The following is a 22,686-nucleotide window of genomic DNA, read 5'->3' as shown; positions in this document are numbered from 1 at the left end:
AGGGAGCAGGGGGGGTTGGATGGGGCATGGGAGTCCCACGGTCTGTCAGGGGGCGGGGGGTGGATAGGGGTCAGGGCAGTCAGGGGACAGGGAGCAAGGAAGGTCCTGGGGGGGCAACTGGGGGGGGTCTTTGGAGGTGGTGGTCAGGGGACAAGGAGCTGGGGGGGGCTGGATGAGTCAGGAGTTCTGGGGGGGCTGTCAGGAGGCAGGGGTTGGAGAGGGGCTAGGGGAGGCAGGGAGCAGAGAGGGTTGTATGGATCACGAGTTCTGGGGGGGGCCTGTCAGGGGGTGGGGAGCAGTTGGATAGGCGTGACAGTCCTGGGGGCAGGGGTGTGGATAAGGGTCGGGGCAGTCAGGGGACACGTAGGGGGTAGGGTCCTAGGGGGGCAGTCAGGGGACAAGGAGCAGGGAGGCTTAGATAGGGGGAGGGGTTCTAGGGGGCAGTTAGGGGCAGGGGTCCCAGGAGGGGGTAGTCAGGGGACAAGGAGCAGGGGGGGTTGGGGGTTCTGAGGGGGGCAGTCAGGGGACGGGAAGTAGGAGGGAGTGGATGGGAGCAGGATGGGGGTGGGGCTAGGGCAGGGTGGGGCTCCCTGGGTGCACACCCTAATGAAATGGGCTGCGCACGCCTATGGCCTCCAGGGAACTAGCTACTGTAGAGGGAGCAGAAAAGAGACAGGGACATGGTCCTGCACCCCTTCCATACCAGCCAGCACAGCTGGCCAGCTGTGGAGGAGGGAGCAAACTGCCCCAAGGCAGTGGCACAACATGAGCACTCTCCTGAAGCTTAAGTACATATTGCTAGAACCAAGTAATTAAGGGATTTAACAGATGTTACATGGGTATGGGATTCTTTGCTCTTAATGTACATGTTATTACTAAATAAAGATTGAAGGATACATTTGTAAGCACCTGGCTTGTTTTTGGGCATTGTACATATAATATTCCTAGGGGTTCCAGAAGCTTTGGTCAGGGGCAGCTCATTTACAGCTCTCACAAAGATAATCCCTTGTGAGACTTTCAAAACTGTGACAATGGAGGCCATAGAAGTACCTTGATAGAGAGAAGAGTATTTTTTTTACAGAAATCTTTCCTGCTTCTCCAATGGGGTAGCTGAACCTCCCCACAAAACACCGTAAGTTCCTACCATGCAGTCGCCCAGATGGATTCTCACCAGCCCCACTTCCCCAGCATGGAGTGACAGGGCCCATGGCTAGAGCAGCAATTGTTCAGCAAGTCTCAAGATTAGAGAGTAAAGGCTGAAGCCTGGAATACGCACATTGGGGCAGTCCTTGATGTCCTTATCAATCCTCTTCTCTTGCCTTCCTGCACCCTCCACTGATTCTTTTCCCTATTCACATCCCTCACTTCTCTGACCTTTCCCTTTAAACCTCAGGGTTGTAAAGCTCAGGACTGGAAAACCAGGGGAGCTAGTCTGGACTGAGGAGCATCAGCAGATTTGTGCAGATTAGTACTTGTCTGCAGTGTGACCAGCTCTATCAGTCCTCTACTTTCGTAAGCATTAGATGTCCCCAAATACCAGAGCCGTAACTAGCTATTTTTGCGCCTGAGGCAAAAATATAAAATTGCGCCTCCCCCCTCCATATAATTTCATAGTAGTTACTTTGTAAAAAAAAAAAAAGAAAAATACGTAAATAACAAGAATACTAATGATAATAGAACATTTATTTTAATCATAAGATCCACGTACAAAAACAACTAATATATATAAGGTGTGCATCATGAACTGTGGGGGGCGGGGGCGGGGCTCGCAGCCCGGCGCAGGGGTCGGGGCTGGCCTCGCAGCCGCACACTGGGGTCAAGGTCGGGCCTCACAGCCCAGCGCAGGGGTCGGGCTCTTGACCCCCCACATAACCGGGTCGCGACCCCCCGTTTGAGAACCAATGCTTTATAATTACTGTCGGGTGTGTTCTATTTATTTTCCATTTACATTGTACATTTGTCATGGCGCAATGTGCATATCATGTGATTATCATTTTTCATAAAATAATAAGAATTAAAAAACTTCATTTGTCTTTTTCTGCGCCCCTCAGCTTTGCGCGCCCGAGGCAAGTGCCTCACTCGCCTCGTCCTCGTTACAGCACTGCCAAATACATAGTCACAACTGAAAAGCAGAATATATTAAAGTGTCCTTACCTGTAAAGTCTCAATTCCAAGTAGTAGTTTAATAAGGCTTTCACAGTATGAATGAACCAAATTTCTGCCCAAAAAAAAATGTTATTGTTAGGAAAATGCATGATGTGAGCATGTTGCTTTTGTCCAGCAGAGATTAAAAAGAACATCTACTTAAAATGACAGCAGTATCCTTTTCCTATCAAAAACAACCCCTCAGTCAAAGAGGGAAACTGGTCAGGGTGCTGGTGGTGCTTGTGGTTTTTCTGTCAAACTCTGAATCTTGCTGTATATGGCAGTGGGGAACTAGCTGTATATCAAATATAACTGCATTTCCAGACCCTCTAAAGCTTAGGGTCCTTTTAGAAGTGTGACAAACAGGTTTATAAAAATTTGTGGTTAGGCACTAGATGCAGTCAGATTTAACACCCTTTCAATCTTAACTATTTTTAACTATTGTTATTTAGACCCTGTGAGGGAGGAAGGTCTCAGAGTCCAGGCTCTAGGCCAAGGTCAAGTGTCTAGACTGCAATTTTTAGCCCTGCAGCCTGAGCCCCATGAACCTGCATCAGCTGACCCGGGCTCGGAGACTCAGTGCCGTGGGTTTTTTTTAATCACAGTGTAGATGTACCCTGAGAGTCCTCTTTGCACTGAGGACACCCTCTGTATGGGAAGAACTGGCTTTGTTGGAGGTACCATGCTATGCCCTGGCACCAGCAACTCTGCCAAAGCCTCCACTGATCTACCATACTAGCACGCCCGTGTGGGAACAAGTGGACAAACTAGAGAATGAGAAGAGAGGTGAATTGAATTCTACTAACAAATCTGGGGACTCAGAAACTGACTAGATACCTTCGGGAGAGGAAGATGATACAAGCTACATATTTCTTCAGTCCTAGCAGAGCTGTGGGAAAAGTCTGAGTTGGAGCAATAGCAACAGCTGAAAACTCAACTGCAAAGCTCCAAAAGGGAACTCTTTGCCTGAAAGAGTCAAAAGAACTTACTGGAAAGGTGCCTCAGAGAGACCAAAACCTGTCTTGCACTGGAAGCTGGAAACTTGAGAGGGATTCCCGAGATAGTGGTACCGTAAAGAAGTGTTTCTCAACTAGGCCCAGTTGTTCTTGGGAATAGCCAGGGGAAATTTTAGAGGCACAAACAATAGTTCATTTAAATTATAAATCAGCCTTGCTCATTTCCAGCTCAAGCTCTGGAAGGAGCCTTGGCCGGGAGAGCTGAGCCTTTGGGGTTTTCCTAGATCTTCTGAAGACATTATTTAAGCAGATGATCTCCACCAAGTCTTGTTAATTTTCTGTTAGACTCTGAATCTTGCTGTCCCCAGTGTTATCCCTACTGCTAACTCCCCAGTATCTGCTCTTACCACGGTTCCTGGAGTATAATCAGGGAGGACCAAGAAAAGGTACTGTACCACTCCAAAAGTAATTGCTTGTGGCCCAGGTCACCACCTAGACAACTAGTATGCCCAATGACTCCGCACCTTTAACTTACTGTTATTTAAGCGCCATTCCCCTGTCTAGCCATTCCTTTGCCTGAGGGATAGATCCTGTCATTGAGCATAAATTCATAAATTGGAAAAGATTCAGAAAAAAGCCATAAGAACGATTAAAGGATTAGAAAACGTGCCTAATAGTGGTAGACTCAAGGAGCTCAATCTATTTAGTTTAACAAAGAGAAGGTTAAGGGGTGACGTGATCTCGATCTATAAGTACCTACATGGGGAACAAATATTTGATAACAGGCTCTTCAATCTAGCAGAGAAAAAGTATAACAAAATCCAATGGCTGGAAGTTGAAGCTAGACAATTTAAGACTGGAAATGAAGTGCTAATAATTAACCATTAGAACAATTTACCAAGGGTCATGGTGGATTCTCCATCACTGGCAATTTTTAAATCAAGGTTGGATGTTCTTCTAAAATATCTGCTCTAGGAGCTATTTTGGGGCAGGTCTCTGGCCTGGGTTATAAAGGACGGCAGACTAGATGATCACAGTGGTCTCTTCTGGCCTTGGAATCTCTGGCTGTCTATATTAAATGCTAGGGATGTGATTCCCTGCTCGTGCACATGTACTTGTGCTAGCTCTCATCAAGCTAGTGGAAGTATAAATAGCAGTACAGCAGTGGTAGCTGGGGCAATGGGAGCAGAGGCATGGCTTAGCCATGCTGAGTACAAACCTGTCTAGAACTGGTGGATACATACTTGGCATGGCTAAGCTGTGCCTCCACTGCCACTACCCTTGCTACCAGGCTACACTACTATTTATGCTCACAATAGCTCGATGAGAGCTAGCATGAGTCTGCACATGTGAGTAGGGGAATCAAACCCCTTCTTTGTAATGTAGGCATAGCTAAAGAATCTATGAAAGTACAGCTGGCTTAACAGAATAAACCATTCTATCTATGCAAGTACGGCTGGTTTAAAAGAATAAACCCATCTCCCCACAACCAATTTTGCATTGTTCAAGCAGAGTAACTCCTAGGGGCAGGGAGAAAGAAATGCGTTTTCTCTGACCTCGTACCCTCGCCTCGCACTGGAGCACAAGGCAGAAGGCAGTTCCTGAACTGGTCTCTGTCCTTAATGTGAGTCTCCAAGCCACTGACAAACTCCTGCACAACCTGCAGAGAAAAAGGGAAAAGTCACCCACTGACTGAGTAGGAACCCTGATCACCCACTTTCCTTTAGGATGGGCTATTTGTGAAAAGGATGAGGGGGAAGAGGAGCTCTGTGCTAAGATAGCCAAGGAACACCCAGATGGACAGGAGGCTGCAGGCAGAGATAAACTAGAGGGGAAGCAACACAATGGGCATCTTAGAGATAGAGCATAAAACCTATATTACAAAACTAATTGGGAATTGAGGAGTTCATAAAATCAAAAAGTTGTTAAAACTGAACATCTCAAAATTGCTGTATGTCTGGTGCAGTATGGTGCACCGCATCACTTCCTGCTTGTCCTTTAAGCTGCTGAAAAGCTCTTTTGAAAGCACTAAAGGCCTCGGAATATGAAGAGATGTTGCCTGTTCTTCCTCAGCATCACTTTCATTATATGATTTTTTTTCTATCTGGAAAAATGGATCATATAACTGGTCATTTGTGAGACTGGTGTTGGTAAAACTGAGGTTCTACTGTACTCTAATCTAAACAGCCTGCAAATGAGATGCTGGTTACTCTACAAACTCACTCTAGGGTGACAGGTTCAAATTCCCCTCATCTGCTTGAAAAGGGCTGAGTCCCAGCTGTGACTTCTCCCAGTGCAGCTGGGAGCATGGTGTCCAATACAGCAAACAACAATGTCCAAAAATAGCTGTGATATTGAAACAAGTAGCCTCAGGAGTTTCATATTTGGTCTGGCTGTTTGAGGTGGGGACAAGGGAAGAGAGGAGAGGAAGAGAAAAACCTGGCAATATGAACACATTTAAACGTAGCCATTCTATTGCTGGCAGCTACCAGGCCAATTACTTACAGAACAGTGAACTGACAATTTTCCATTCAAAAGTTAAGCTTGCCCTCCTCCCCTTTGCATGTGTCTTTGTCTCTTGCATCCTTTGGATTTCAGTTCTCTCCCAAGTCACATTTTCTGGCAGTGCATGCCTGAGGAGGGGGCCAAGTTGGGCAGAATAGGGGTCATGGCCATGGAGACAGATGTGCAATGCTTTGTCCCGGAATTGTTCAAGGCCACTTTAGCAGCATGTAAGCCATATGAGGTTTGACAGGTGCAAGTGCAGATTGCCTCCAATCAGCCTATTAGTGGCTGGTGAGTCAGACATGACAGCTCAAAAAAGGAGGAACCAGAGCAGGAAGGGTGATGGGAGCCAAGGGGAGAGGGGAGAGAGTTGAGCACAGTTTGAGGGATTGGTGAGAGGGGGACAGACAGGCATCTGGAAAGAATGGGCCCAAGGACAAGCAGCAATATTGTGCCTATTTATTCTCAAGAAGGTGGCAGAAGAGGGTGGGGCCATTAGGACACTACTTGAATTGGCTATATTTGCATACCTTTTACCTGACACATTCTGCACTGCCAATTTTGGGTGTGCAGCAGCAATTAGCCTATGTTAATAGCCTATTAGCATAGGGAGCGGCCACACAGCCAAGTAGCACACAGATTTTAAACACTGGCTTCTTATGAAATTTGTGGTGTCAGCTACATACATGTGGGTAGAAAGGATGCTTCCTCAAGTTCTGGCAGAGTTTCTTCTGGAAGGTTGCTTGATCAACGGCTACAGAGAAAATCAAGAGTAAATAATTTTAGTCATACATTTTAGTCATGCAAACTTCACAGTATTTCAGCAACAAATACAAGTTGCTTTGCAGATTACAAGCAGTTACCCGCTGGAGTTTACAAGTTCACTTCATCTAGAGTGCCCAGTTAACAAAAGCCTGACAGATACTGTTACTCACATTCCCTCCATCATGGCAAAATTGAAGCAGATCTGATGAAATTTAAAGAATAACCAATGTGCCGCCTCCCCAGTCTTGCACAGTCAGCTGTATAGCTCACTCCTCGTATGGAGACCCTGACAGCCCATTCAAGAACACAAACTGGAGCAAGCAGCAGGGAAGGGATCCCATGGTTTTCCTTGTGTCCTAATGAATACAGCACGATTAAGCTCTTTCCTCTCCAGCTCAAATCCCTAACTCCTATACTACTAAAGAAAGACCATTTAGCCCAGGGGTAGGCAACCTGCGGCACGTGTGCCGAAGGCGGCACACAAGCTGATTTTCAGTGGCACTCACACTGCCCGGGTCCTGGCCACCAGTCTGGGGGGCTCTGCATTTTAATGTAATTTTAAATGAAGCTTCTTAAACATTTTAAAAACCTTATTTACTTTACATACAACAATAGTTTAATTATATATTATAGACTTATAGATAGAAAGAGACCTTCTAAAAACGTTAAAATGTATTACTGGCATGCGAAACCTTAAATTAGAGTGAGTAAATGAAGACTCGGCACACCACTTCCGAAAGGTTGCCGACCCCTGATTTAGCCCAACAAGATACGACAGCAGCCCTCCAGCAATATCAGACTGCTCTGTCCCCACAAGCACACCCTTCATTTCTACTGTTCCAGCCACTCTAAAGTGAAGCAGCAAGTCTCTGCCAGAACCACTTTAGTTCATCCAGTAGCCAGTAAAAGGGAGCCACTGTGGGAATATTAAAACATGCATCATGAGGATGTTAAGCCTGCAATGCTCCAGACACAAAGTACTGAATGAGAAACTTGACTTGGGATCTCCATGTGGCAATGAAGCTTGGTACTGCTAAGTCCAAAAAACAGCAAAGTGTCTGATTCAAAATAATGCAACCACTTCCTCAGAACTGCTGACAGCTGTGCTTGAGCTGGGAGAGGAAGGGGAATGGTAGTTTCCATTTGAAGCTCTCTCACTCTAGTGCTCCTGCCTTTGCAGCTAAACCCTGTAATATTTAAAAATAAAATCCCTACTTCACCCATTTTCTGTAATGGGTTAATAAGGAAATAGGAGAAAACATTAGAGCAACTCCCAGAGCCTTCTCTCATTCCATCCCCATTTATACACTTACAATCTTCCAGCATTCTCCCAGCATGGCCCATGTATGTATACCTCAGAAGAGTGGAAGCATGTGTGTAATGTGTTGATCAGTGTGCAGCAAATAAGGCAAGTAAGGATTTACTCACTGAACAATGGAGATCAAAATAAACGTTTAACAGCTGCCTCATTCACTGCGCATTGTCCACCTTGCATATTGAATACAACAGGAATCATGTAATTCAATAGCACGCACGAGGTTGACTTTAACTTTGGCGCTTCCTGAGTTGAGTGCTTTATTCTGCCACCCTAAACTCCTTTTAATCTTGCTTTTTGGATAGATATATACATCCACAGCCACAAACACAGCACAGAGTGCTAAATCCATACCTATGTCATTCTGTCTCTCCCCAGCATTCAGAGTAATTCCTGCTGTTTTGATGAGCTGTTCAAAGATGCTATTATTCTCCACCACTCCATCTTCAGCAGAGGTCTTCTCCTTGCAAGAGATCCGAGACTTCTTTGTTTCTGAGAAAGCGAGGCTTATTATTGTAGGTTAAACAGATGCAATAAGGAGTGGGGTTCCTTAAGAGAATTCACTAACTCAAAATTAGCCATACCTCAAGATATTCTGTGAAGAGAGGCATTACCTTTGAGGGTCAGACAAGTGGTCTATCCACTCTGCTGCTGTCTCTGACAGTGATCAATAGCAGACATTTAGGAGGAAGATATAAAACACCTAGGTGTGCATTACCATAGCATAAGGGGAAATTTCTTACTAGCCCCAGCTGGTGGCCTGTTCATGACCTAAAGCATCTGGTTTAATACCAAGATTTTCTTTAAAGCCACTATCACCATTAACAAATTATTGGCTGAGCTTGGAAGGCCTTGCACTCAACTTGATGGCATTTCTCTGTCTGTCTGTGAGGCAAACAGCTGTGCATCTCTCTCTATCAGTGTTATAGAGAGTGGACAATTTATGCGTTTACCCTGTATAAGCTTTATATAGAGTAAAATGGATTTATTTGGGGTTCGAATCCAATTGAGAGCTGGGTGTCTGGGTACTGGAGAGAGGTGACCTGCTAAGCTGTTTTCAATTAAGTCTGCAGCTTTGGGGGTGTGGTTCAGACCCTGGGTATGTGTTGCAGCTGGCTTGCGTGTCTGGCTCAACAAAACAGGGTTCTGAAGTCCCAAGCTGGCAGGGAAGACGGGCTCAGAGGTAGTTTCAGCACATTAGGTGACAGTCCCAAGGGAGTCACTGTGACCCCTCTGAAACCTGTCTATAAGGCAATCACTTTTGAATACACATCCAATCAATTCTAACTCATCAATGCTTATTAAACTGGGGGGAATGGGGAACAAATGAAGCACCTGCTAGCTCTTTAGCACAGACATAAACAATTGCAGAGGTGCTTGAGGCTATCAAACAACAAGCTGATGGCACTCATTAATGCCTTCCAGCAAAACAATACCCCATCTCAGCTCTGCCCATCCTCCCAATAGAGTGTAACATGTTGGCACCCTGCATGACTTGTGTAAGCTGGAAAGCTTGTCTCTCTCACCTACAGAAGTTTGTCCAATAAAAGATATTACCTCACCCACCTTGGCTCCCAGACAGAAAGAAGAGTAATTGGGGGAAGGGGGAATGGAAAGGGACATGAACACATCCATTGGCATGGGGTGAGAATGGGGGATGCTGGGAGAGGGAGGGGAGAAGAGGGACACCCAAAGCCCCTAACATGAGGGAAAAGGGGGAAATGGGGAAAATGGGGTAATAAGCATTCACCCAGAGGCCCTGCCCATGGAGGGAAGGAGGAATGGGGTGGGCCACAGAACTCCTGCCACAGAGAATGGACATGGGCAACACTTGAATGGGAGGAGGGGGAAAGGGAGAGTACACAGAACTCCTGGTGTGAGAGAGAATGGGGGATCCTGATATGGTGGGGAAGACAGACTAGGGAGTAATGGGTGAAGGTGGGAATAGGAGTGCACACAGAGACTGTGGCATGGGGGAGGGAGAATGAGAGACTCTGGAATAGGGGAAGTGGGGGCCACACAGGCATGAGAGAGAAGGTGGAAACGGGGCGAGGGGAATGGGGCACACTGAACTCCTGGTGGGGGAGGGAGATTGGGGGACCCTTGTATGGGGGAAGGGGGACTAGGAGTATATACAGAGCCCCTGCCTTGGTGGGGAGAATGGGGGAGGGAGGAATGGGGGCACAGAGAACCCCGGTGGGGAGGCAGACTGGGGAAACCTGGTTTGGGGGAAGGAGAGGCACACATAGCCCCTAAAATGGGGGGAAAGAGGAGGCATGGGGAGGGGAGTGAAAATGGGGGGGAACCGAGCCACTGGCATGTGGGGACAATGGGGAACTCTGATATGGAAGGAGAGGGAACCAAGCAGCACACAGAACCCCTAGCAGGAGGAAGATAGAGGGGAGTTGAAGAGAGTTCCAGTGTAATAGAAGGGGATGGGAGGGTGTCACACAGGGAACTTGCAGAGGGTGTGGCAGGGGGGAAAATAGAAAGCAAGGCGCCCCTAAGCTGTGCAACAAGCTTGGCTGATACAAGCTATGAATCATGCAATCCTTTAGTTATTATGCTAGGTCTTTTATTTACAGGCATCTACAGGAGGCACATCCCTGCTCTGAAGAGCTTACTCTCTATCTCAGTTCTTCTACCATGTCTATCACTGGGATATCTAAAAAGCAACAGAGAGTCCTGTGGCACCTTTAAGACTAACAGATGTATTGGAGCATAAGCATGCATCCGACGAAGTGGGCATTCACCCACGAAAGCTTATGCTCCAATACATCTGTTAGTCTTAAAGGTGCCACAGGACTCTCTAAAAAAGAACAGGAGTACTTGTGGCACCTTAGAGACTAACAAATTTATTAGAGCATAAGCTTTCGTGGGCTACAACCCACTTCTTCGGATGCATATAGAGTGAAACATATATTGAGGAGATATATATACACACATACAGAGAGCATGAACAGGTGGGAGTTGTCTTACCAACTCTGGGAGGCCAATTAAGTAAGAGAAAAAAAACTTTTGAAGTGATAATCAAGATAGCCAAGTACAGACAGTTTGATAAGAAGCAAGTGTGAGAATACTTACAAGGGGAGCAAAAGAATGAATGGACACAAATCTGACATCAGGAATCATAATACTCAAAAACCAGTGGGAGAACACTTTAACCTGTCTGGCCATTCTATGACAGACCTGCGGGTGGCTATCTTAAAACAGAAAAACTTCAAAAACAGACTCCAACGAGAGACTGCTGAGCTGGAATTGATATGCAAACTAGACACAATCAACTCAGGGCTAAATAGGGATTGGGAATGGCTGAGCCATTACAAACATTGAATCTATCTCCCCTTGTAAGTATTCTCACACTTGCTTCTTATCAAACTGTCTGTACTTGGCTATCTTGATTATCACTTCAAAAGTTTTTTTTCTCTTACTTAATTGGCCTCCCAGAGTTGGTAAGACAACTCCCACCTGTTCATGCTCTCTGTATGTGTGTATATATATCTCCTCAATATATGTTTCACTCTATATGCATCCGAAGAAGTGGGTTGTAGCCCACGAAAGCTTATGCTCTAATAAATTTGTTAGTCTCTAAGGTGCCACAAGTACTCCTGTTCTGTTTGCGGATACAGACTAACACGGCTGCTACTCTGAAACAGGACTCTCTGTTGCTTTTTACAGATCCAGACTAACACGGCTACCCCTCTGATACTGGGATATCTGAGCACCTTGCACATTTACTAGAGTGGAAATGAAGTTGCTTTCTCCTTCCCCTATTCAGTAGAGAGGTGGCTGTTTTTTAAAATCTGTGATTTTAGTAGAATGGGCTTATTTTGGGGGGAGGAGGGGCTTATTACTTCCCTCTAATGGCATTGAGGCTTGCTCCCCTCAGTCCAGAGAGAGAGATAATTGCAGAGATGGAGGAAAGGAGGCAATCAGATTTTTCAGACCTGGTAACACCCTTAGTTTTGTTATTTTACATTATACTGTGGCTCATCAAACGTTACCATTTTATATTCTGCGGGACCATTCTGCACAACCCGTAACTTTACTGGAAAACTGGTATGCACCCTGCCTGTGAGCTGTTGCCCTCTACCAAAGGAATTTCAATTCATATAAGAGGAGTTTGCTACACATACGTGGTAATTCTGCAATCAGACTGTCCCCATGAGCATCAGATTTGGGCAACTTTCGTTTTGAAACCATGGCAACAAAATCTTTGTTGTATCCTAGAATAATATTAAAAAAACAATTAGCAATTAGGCAGAGATCAGGTTTTACTTTAAAATTTGTAAACAAATCTAAAGTGAATAGAGGAGAGGATATAGTGAAGGAAAAGTGCTCCAGGAATGCAGACTGCCCATTCAAAGGAAACGAGAGAGATCTGGTTAACGAGCATTATTCTTTGCACAAACCCCTCTTCGATGCAGACTGAGGTCAAGGAGTTCCAGTTACATTTAAATAGCATGGTGTGTCACTTTTTCTAAAATGCAGTTTATCAGAACACCAGGCTCTGAGTTTCTGCGTTTCTTTCAGCTGCCAGTTGAATTAAATGGTGAGTTAACTGAAGTATCCAAAAAAAACCTCCGACATTACAAGTGTACACAGTTAAACAGTTAAATGTCAGGAAACGCAAAGCCAAGGCTGAACATGCAACCATCACTCTGTTCCCTTGTGTGCACCCCCATCATGATACAATCTTAAATTACATCATCACATTAAATTTCTCAAATAATATAGCTGCCATCACTTACTAAGATTATGGGCACATTGTAAGTACCCAAGAGAGAGGGATTTACTTTGTTTCTATATCTTTCAGACACATGTCTAGCATTTCTCTCTATTATATGTAATTTTTTTTATTTTGTGTAAAGGTAAGTATATAAAAAAGGGACATAGCTAAAAAAAAAATACTTTTTGAATTAGGGATGTAAAATGGTAACCGATTAACCGATAAGCATCAGTCTTACCAGTAATGTATTCAGTAAATAGTAAAAAGAACAGGAGTACTTGTGGCACCGTAGAGACTAACAAATTCATTTGAGCATAAGCTTTGGTGGGCTACAGCCCACTTCTTCGGATGCAAGAAGTGGGCTGTAGCCCACGAAAGCTTATGCTCAAATAAATTTGTTAGTCTCTAAGGTGCCACAAGGACTCCTGTTCTTTTTGCGGATACAGACTAACACGGCTGCTACTCTGAAACCAGTAAATAGTAAGGGGGCTGAGGCTGGGGCCGGCAGCCAGGACCCCGGGCCAACAGCGGAGCCTGGCGTAGAATGTGGGGGTGATGCAGCAACCCTAGTTCCAGCACCTATGTTGTGAACTCCTTAACAGTTAAGCATTTAACCAATACAATGTTATTAGTTTCAACGGTTACTTTTTCTAAATGCTATTTACATCCCTATTTTGAATGCATTTTACCTATCATTGTCCCAAATACACTAATTTTAGGTATTGAAGTAGCTATCAGAAGAGAACATGTGGGTGTTTTTCTAAACAATATGCTGTAGGAATTATTCTGGGGAAGTTCTATGGCCTATGTTATGCAGGTCAGACTAGATCAGTGGTTCTCAAACATGGGTACATGTACCCCAGGGGTACACAGAAGTCTTCCAGGGGGTACATCAACTCATCTCGATATTTGCCTAGTTTTACAACAGGCTACGTAAAAAGCACTAGCAAAGTCAGTACAAACTAAAATTTTATACAGACAATTACTTTTTTATACTATTCTATATACCAGGGGTCGGCAACCTTTCAGAAGTGGTGTGCCGAGTCTTCATTTATTCACTCTAATTTAAGGTTTCGCGTGCCAGTAATACATTTTGACGTTTTTAGAAGGTCTCTTTCTATAAGTCTATAATATATAACTAAACTATTGTTGTATGTAAAGTAAATAAGGTTTTTAAAATGTTTAAGAAGCTTCATTTAAAATTAAATTAAAATACAGAGCCCCCTGGACCGGTGGCCAGAAGCCGGGCAGTGTGAATGCCATTGAAAATCAGCTCACGTGCCATAGGTTGCCTACCCCTGCTATATACTATACACTGAAATGTAAGTACAATATTTATATTCCACTTGATTTATTTTATAATCATATGGTAATAATGAGAACGTACGTAACGTTTCAGTAATAGTGTTCTGTGACACTTTTGTATTTTTATGTCTGATTTTGTAAGCAAGTAGTTTTTAAGTGAGGTGAAACTTGTGGGTACACAAGAGAAATCAGACTCCTGAAAGGGGTACAGTAGTCTGGAAAGGTTGAGAATCACTGGACTAGTTGCTCACAATGCTCCCTTCTGTCCTTGAAATCTATGGATCTATGGAGTATTTTTCTCTATTATTTCACTTTGGTTACTTTGCACATTTGAGAGCACACTGGTTTTAGTCTCTCATTTTCCCCACCCCTCTGCACTACAATCAGTTACTCAGTCACTTCCCCTTGCTGTTTCTGTTAGTTTTTCACACAGCAATAGGAGAGAGAGAAAAAGAGTTTGTTCTTAAATAGCAAAATGTTATTGAAAAATCATTTTTTAAAATGGCAAGTAAAATCAGGGGTGGGTGTAGGACCCAAAAGGACTTTTAACTAGGGCTGTCGATTAATCGCAGTTAACTCACACGATTAACTCAAAAAAAATAACTGTGATTAAAAAAAATTAATTGCAATTAATTGCACTGTTAAACAACAGAATACCAATTGAAATTTATTAAATATTTTTGGATGTTTTTCTACATTTTCAAATATATTGATTTATATTACAACACAGAATACAAAGTGTACAGTGCTCACTTTATATTATTTTTTATTACAAATATTTGCACTGTAAAAATGATAAACAAAGGAAATAGTATTTTTCAATTCACCTCATACAAGTGCTGTAGTGCAATCTCTTTATCATGAAAGTGTAACTTACAAATGTAGATTTTTTTTTTGTTACATAACTGCACTCAAAAACAAAACAATGTAAAACTTTATAGCCTACAAGTCCAATCAGTCCTACTTCTTGTTCAGCCAATTGCTACGACAAACAAGTTTGTTTACATTTACTGAAGATACTGCTGACTGCTTCTTATTTACAATGTCACCTGAAAGTGAGAACAGGTATTTGAATGGAACTTTTGTAGCCGGCGTTGCAATGTATTTATGTGCCAGATATGCTAAACATTCATATGCCCCTTCGTGCTTTGGCCACCATTCCAAAGGACATGCTTCCATGTTGATGATGCTCGTTAAAAAAATAATGCGTTCATTAAATTTATGACTGAACTCATTGGGAGAGAATTGTATGTCTCCTGTTCTGTTTTACCCACATTCTGCCATATATTTCATGTTATGGCAGTCTCGGATGATGACCCAGCACATGTTCGTTTTAAGAACACTTTCACAGCATATTTGACAAAACGTAAAGAAGGTACCAATGTGAGATTTCTAAGGATAGATACAGCACTCGACCCAAGGTTTAAGAATCTGAAGTGCCTTCCAAAATCTGAAAGGGACAAGGTTTGGAGAATGCTTTCAGATGTCTTAAAAGAGCAACACTCCAATGCAGAAACTACAGAACCTGAACCACCAAAAAAGAAAATCAACCTTCTGCTGGAGACATCTGACTCAGATGATGAAAATGAACATGCGTCGGTCCGCTCTGCTTTGGATCGTTATCAAGCAGAACCCGTCATTAGCATGGATGCATATATTCTGGAATGGTGTTTGAAGCATGAAGGAACATATGAATCTTTAACGCATCTGGCAGGTAAATATCTTGCGATGCCGGCTACAACAGTGCCATGCGAACACCTGTTCTCACTTTCAAGGGACATTGTAAATAAGACATGGGCAGCATTATATCCTGCAAATTGTAATCAAACTGGTTTGTCTGACCGATTGGCTGAAGTATGACTGAGTGGACTTGAAGGGTCTAAAGTTTTACATTGTTTTATTTTTGAATGCAGCTATTTTTTGTACTTAATTCTACATTTGTAAGTTCAACTTTCATTATGAAGAGATTGCACTACAGTACTTGTATTAGGTGAATTGAAATATACTATTTCTTTTGTTTTTTACAGTTGAAATATTTGTAATAAAAAAATGTAAAGTGAGCACTGTACACTTGTATTCTGTGTTGCACTTGAAATCAATATGTAATATGAAAATGTAGAAAACATCCGAAAATATTTAAATAAATAGTATTCTATTATTGTTTAATCATGCAATTAATCAAAAGATTAATTTTTTTAATCGCTTGACAGCCCTACTTTTAACTCATTATTGTGAATAAAAGTGCATTCTCGTTGGCTGTTATAACCTTAATACATATTCTTCACAACTCAGAGATAGATGTAGAAGGTACACACTATACATTTTTAAAGTGATTTATTTTGAAAACTTTTCAGATTAGTTTTACAGCTTTATCAGAAAATGAATGATTGTTTGGTTATTTCATTTACCAAAGATAATTGAAGCAGATACTTATGAAGTCATTGGGAGGTGAACTATCTCCAATTCAATCATTAATATTTGGAGGATTTTCTTGCCATGATGTATTAGGAGGAGAACATCACCAGACAGACATTGAAATTATTTTATTTAACTAAAACAACAACATTATGTATTCTGGATTTTTTTTTCCTCAACAGCAAACATATATTTTAACGAAACAAGCATATGAATTTTTGAATTTAAACATTCAAGTTTTTTAAAATCAGGTTTGTTTTTCTTAAAATTGTTTTTAACTAAAATAGATAAATGAAATATTAAAAACACAAAAAAATTAAATCAACTATGTCAGCCAGTTCAACATGAGAAACTTAAAATATTGGCTTCTGCAGCTAACTCAGTCGTCTTCACCTTCATTTTCCTGTTTGTTCATAATCTGGAAAAGAAAAACAAGCTTTCCTGCTTTTTCAGGTCCCAAATGATTTCTCAATTTGAAATGAATTAGTCCAAAGGAAGAAAATATTCTTTCTATACCGGCAGAAGAAGCTACTGCTGTTAAAAGTGAGATTATTTTTATCCACCCTGTGACCCAGCCACTCCCAGTCTTTATTCAGGCCTAACCCACAGAAACCTTCCTACCAACGCTACAAGAAGAAGGATTCTTAGGTGGCGCCTAAGCGACAAAGCAGGTCCCGTCCCAGTAGAGGCGTTGGACAATCATTAGGGTTCCACCTGGGATCTGCTAGGGGGACCATATCCGCGGGCACCGGGACGTGATTTGGATCCAGGTCATGTCAAAACAACAGATTGGACTTCTACAGAGAGTGCTTCCGCCGACATGCACGGGCTGAAATTGTGGAAAAGCAGCATCACTTGCCCCATTACCTCAGCCATGCAGAACACAACGCCATCCACACCCTCAGAAACAACTCTGACATTATAATCAAAAAGGCTGACAAAGGAGGTGCTGTAGAAGTCATGAATAGGTCGGAGTATGAACGAGAGGCTGCTAGGCAACTCTCTGACACCACGTTCTACAGGCCATTACCTTCTGATTCCACTGAGGGGTACCAAAAGAAAATGCACCATCTGCTCAAGAAACTCCCTGAAGAAGCACAGGAACAAATCTACACAGACACACCCCTAGAGCCCTGACCAGGGGTATTCTATCTGCTACCCAAAATCCATAAACCTGGGAATCCTGGATGCCCCATCATCTCTGGCATTGGCACCCTGACAGCAGGATTGTCTGGCTATGTGGACTCTCTCCTCAGGCCCTATGCTACCAGCACTCCCAGCTATCTTCGAGACACCACTGACTTCCTGAGGAAACTACAATGCATTGGTGATCTTCCTGAAAACACCATACTGGCCACCATGGATGTAAAAGCTCTTTACACCAATATTCCACATGAGGATGGACTACAAGCTGTCAAGAACAGTATCCCTGATGAGGCCACGGCACACCTGGTGGCTGAGCTTTGTGACTTTGTCCTCACCCACAACTATTTCAGATTTAGGGACGATTTATACCTTCAAGTCAGCGGCACTGCTATATGTACCCGCATGGCCCTACAGTATGCCAACATTTTTATGGCTGACTTAGAACAACGCTTCCTCAGCTCTTGTCCCATAGCGCCCCTACTCTACTTGCGCCACAGACCAGTCAGAGACAGTGGCACTAAAATTCAGAAGTGCTACTACCTGACACTATGGAATAGAAACCTCAGTTCAGACAGCTACTTTGCCAGCAGAGGGAGAATTAACAACCACCAAAGGGAAGTCAGAGTTGTCACTGAGGGATCAGCAGGAGCCGCCAATGCCACACACCATTCGCTGTAGGCAAACAACAGGAGGAGCAAGTCTGAGGAGCTCCTGTTGCCTGCCTACTGCTGCTCTGGAGTACCACTGTGCTCCCGGCATACAGAGAGAAGGAGCATCTGCACAGGATCAACACAGCACCCAAGGAGCAGTGAGTCCACCCAAGCACACCTGGATCCAGAGACCTTACCCTCTACTCCCCCCCACCCTGCCACAGCAGAGGATGTGAGACCTCCAGCACTTAATCCAGAGACCCTCAGTGCACCCAGCAAGAGACCAGAGCCCTCCACTGCACTGAGAGCTTGAACCTAAGACCTTCAGTGCTTGGAACGTCAGACTTCTACTGGAGCCATTCACCCCTAGGTAGGGGGCAGTCAGTGCTTTTACCATCCCCATCCACTGCAGATTGCCGCCAGGAAAGGCTCCTTTAATATAGTATCTAATCTCCAACAGGTGAAATTCACTTCTATTCTATTCTTTCTATGTGCTGAGGCTGTGCCCATCACCATATTACCTGAGGATGTTAGCAGATGGAGCTTAGGCTGTGGGGGTAGTTGGTAGAGTACCACCTCCTATTTTCCCCCAGTTTGACCCCGGCTAAAAGGTAAGCATTTTCAACAATACAAGAGGAGGTAGGCTGGAAACACTTAAGCAACCTAGGGCTGTCACTAGATTCATAGAGCTTAAAGCCAGAAGAGACCATTAGATCATTTAGTCTGACCTGTATAACACAGGGTGTGACACTGAACCAGCAGAGGTTAGGCACTAGCAGGCTAATTAACCCAGATTCAACCTTTAGAGAGATAATAGATAATGACTGTATTTTTGTGTGTGTTTCCATACATATTGTTAGAGGTTGACTATGTAACCAAACGGTTCCTGTCTGTCACTGTATTATGTTAATTCAGAGATCAAAAGGAGATGTTAACATTTAGATGAACTGTAAATGTAGTAATATACTTGTCTTTATTTCTCTTTAAAGTATGTAGTAAAACTACCTGTAAATGCGGATACAGACTAACAGGGCTGCTACTCTGATACCTGTAAATGGTGGAAGATGGGCAGTTGCCGTATGCTAATCCATGTAGCTAATTACCAGTGGTGCTTAGGAAATAGAAGATCTTACTTCAAAGCCACGATGATCATCTATTGTTCACCCAAGGAATACCTGCTGTCAAGAGGATGTCAATAGCCTGCCAGAGATCTAGAAAAGAACTCTAGGGCCCTGATCCTGTTATCTCAGATCTGCTTAAGCTTCGACAGGAGAAGTTTGAGTCGTAAGACTGAGGTCTCCAGCTCCAGTCTGAATCACCCTGATATATGGAACTAATTCGGAAAGAACCCTTTGCAACTCTAAAGCTCACCATCTCTACTATGAAACTGACCTAAGAATTTTATTCAAGTCTGTATGTATAATGATCTTTTAATCAATACTTTCTCTTTTTTCTTTTTTAATAAAATTTAGTTTAGTTAATAAGAATTGGCTGTAAGCATGTATTTGGGTAAAATCTGAAATATTCATTGACTTGGTGAGTAATATGTCCAATCCTTTGGGATTGGTAGAACTTTTTATATGATGAACAAGATTTTCAGTAATCCTCATCATATTTGACTTGGCTGTCTGGGTGGGAGCCCAAGGCTGGATTGTTTTAAGGGAACTGTATTTTTGGCTTCTGGGTAACCAGTAAGGTATGTAGAAGCTGTTTTGTTGCTGGTTTGGTGAATCTAAGGCTATGTCTATGCTACCGCATAGACAAATAAGTCGACCTAAGTTACGCTACTCCAGCTACATGAATAACGTAGCTGTGTACGGGGAGATTTTGGCAAACCAGTAAAGTGCCTGAAACCACTGTGTCTTATTGCTAAAAGCAGCCTAGTCAGCAGGCTTTAGCTTAACCAAGGCAGGAGGTTTTGGGTGCCACAGAAAGGGCAGCTTGACCCCGCGTCCTTCCTGATAAGAATTGTGTTGAAGTTGCTGATACATGCATTTTAGAAGAGCAGGATGTGCCCCAGAAATGTCTATTGGGGCCTCAAGGCTGCAAACTCTGGAAAAACCCACACCTGGTTAATCAATAATCAGAGGAACCTCTTGCTTGACCATTGAAACTGCTTACTTAACAAGTTTTCTTTAAGGGACATGTCATTCTATTACTAATGTATAAATAAGGGGAAAAGTTTGAGGTAGTTGGACTCGTTTGGACTCTCCCTCTGGATACATCTTGCGGTCCCCACCAGCAGACGGAAGATTTGGCCACCAGAAGCCGGCCACTGTGTCACTCAAGAGCCACACTCAGCTTTGGTAATTATCAAAGGTTGGGGGTGTTTTACTAACCTGTTGCGGACGTGTGTAAGTGCTTGAGACTAAGTAAAGTTTAGCTTTAAGTGAAAGCACTCTTGTGTTGTCCTGTTTGTGCCAGCCATCTATCAGTCAGACAGCCGTGTCTCCCCTGATTTATTTTGTGACGCCACCTCGCACAGAGTAAAAGTTACCAAGAGCTTTGGGTTGAAAGAACCCCAGGTAACAGCTGGAGTCGATGTAGCTTAGGTCGACTTACTGTGGTGTCTACACCACGCTGAGTCGATGGGAGTGCGATCTGCGGTCGATTTGGCAGGTCTTCACTAGACCCACTAAATCAATCCCCAGAGCATCGATCCGGCTGTAGTGTAGACATATCCTAAGTATTAGGATAACCACCAGTTTTGGGGATCGTCTGCCCCATTCTTTGGGGTTTGCCCTGATTGAGCAATCTCAGTGTGGCCCGCCCCAGGATCCCAGTCACACAGGCCATTACATTTCACCCAGTTTCCATTGTACTGATCCCAATAACTTGTGTTTGGCTAAATCATATCTTCCAGAAAGACATCCAATCTCAATGTGATGACATCAAGAGAACCATGTCCTTTGGTAGTTTGTTCAAATGGTTAATCACCCTCACTGTTAAAAATTTTGGCCTAATTTCTAATTTGAATTTGTCTGGCTTCAGCTTCCAGGCATTGGTTCTTGTTATGTCTTTCTCCATTAGATGAAAGAACTCTTTAATACCCAGTATTTTCTTCCTGTGAAGCTACTTATACACTGTAATCAAGTCACCTCTCAATCTTCTTTTTGATAAGATAAACAGATCTCTTTAAATCTCTCATTGAAAGCAATTTCTCCAGCCCTTAAATAACTTTTGTGTACGTTTCCTGCACTCTCCCCAATTTTTCAAGATTCTTTTTAAAATGTGGAGACCAGAACTGGACTCAGTATTCCAGTATTAGTCTAACCAATGTGGTATACACAGGTGAAATCACCTCCCTGCTCCTACCCCCATTTATACATCCAAGGATTTCCACAGCATCACACAAAGAGCTCACAGTCAATTGCTTGTCCACTATGATCTGTACATTAGACCTATAATAAATGACCCTTCATAGGCATACTTGTGTCCAAAGAGGACAGGGAAATCCTACTCATGACAAATTAAGATGCATTGTTTTTAGACTTGAACTGTATAGGTTCTGATTCTAGCACTAGCTCCACACAGATGGAGCTGTGCGCCTATTTGGAGCCCCAAATTAATTGTCCTACACAGAGCTAATAGCAGTACTGAGGGCCTAAGTCACTAACAATATACACTGTAATGAACTGAAAAAATGCAACAGGGACAGAATCTATTTCAGGAGCTGCCTGTGGGTAGCACGTTGCAAACTTATTACAAATGATGACATGATGGAAGATGGTATCACAATAACACACACGCCTCCAAGACAGAGTTAAGATGACACACAGTATGCACAGTGGGATCACCAGACCCAGAGAACTTCCTCTGCAGCCTTCCCCTCCCATCAAGGCAGGAGGCTCTTGAACAGCTGTGCATAACCTCAAAACACACTACAGGCAGCCTGGACACTACACAAGCAGGACTGCCAAAATTTAATCTCCAACAGGGGTTGGAATAGATGACCTCCTGAGGTCCCTTCCAACCCTGATATTCTATGAACAGGTTCTTACTATAAGGGTGGAGGCCACCACGGTACCCAGGGTTACCATGGAGATGCGGGGGGGTCACGCCCACACACACACCCCATTACCATGGAGACAGGAGTCACCATCCACACACACACCCCACTACCATGAAAACGGAGGGCACCATCCCCACACACACCCCGCTATCACGGAGACATAGGAGGGCACCATCCCCTCATACACTCCACTGCCATAGAGACGTGTGGGGGCATCATACCCCCACACACCCCATTACCATGGAGACGGGGGCACTAGACACTAACACACCCCAATACCACAGAGACGGGGGGCACCATACCCCCACACACACCATTTCCAGCACGAGACGTAGGAGGGCATCGTACGCGCGCACACCCCGCTGCAACGGAGATGTGGGGGGCACCATCCCCACACACACGATTACCACCGAGACGTGGGGGCACCATTCCTGCACACAGCTCATTACCACAGACTCGCGGGGGGCGGGGGGGAGACACCATCCCCGCACACACCATGCTACCACAGAGATGCGGGGGACACCATCCCCCCACACACCCCGCTAACACAGAGATGGGGGAACCATCCCCACACACACCCTGCTAACACAGAAATGTGGGGGGCACCTTCCTCCACACACACCTTGTTACCATGAAGATGTGGGGGGCACCATCCCCACATACACCCCACTACCACAGAGACATGGGAGGCACCATCCCCCCACATCCTGCTGCAACAAAGACATGGGGAGGCACCATCCCAG

The 22,686-nt window shown here is 43.9% G+C and overlaps 1 protein-coding gene across 1 annotated transcript in view; it reads right to left on the bottom strand.

The window, feature by feature from the left end:
- FANCD2 (FA complementation group D2) overlaps positions 1-22,686 on the bottom strand; it is a 177,697-nt gene that overhangs the window by 154,789 nt on the left and 222 nt on the right. Inside the window, 5 exon segments of the mRNA XM_026657769.2 lie at positions 2,155-2,218; positions 4,658-4,761; positions 6,293-6,360; positions 8,041-8,178; positions 11,823-11,912. Coding sequence (XP_026513554.1) covers positions 2,155-2,218; positions 4,658-4,761; positions 6,293-6,360; positions 8,041-8,178; positions 11,823-11,889 — 441 coding nt within the window. The 5' untranslated portion in view covers positions 11,890-11,912.

This window comes from Terrapene carolina, unplaced genomic scaffold (genome assembly GCF_002925995.2).
Source record: "Terrapene carolina triunguis isolate 2854851 unplaced genomic scaffold, T_m_triunguis-2.0 Scaffold310, whole genome shotgun sequence".
In the NCBI taxonomy this organism is placed as follows: Eukaryota; Metazoa; Chordata; order Testudines; family Emydidae; genus Terrapene; species Terrapene triunguis.
This window is presented reverse-complemented; position numbering and strand designations above follow the sequence as displayed.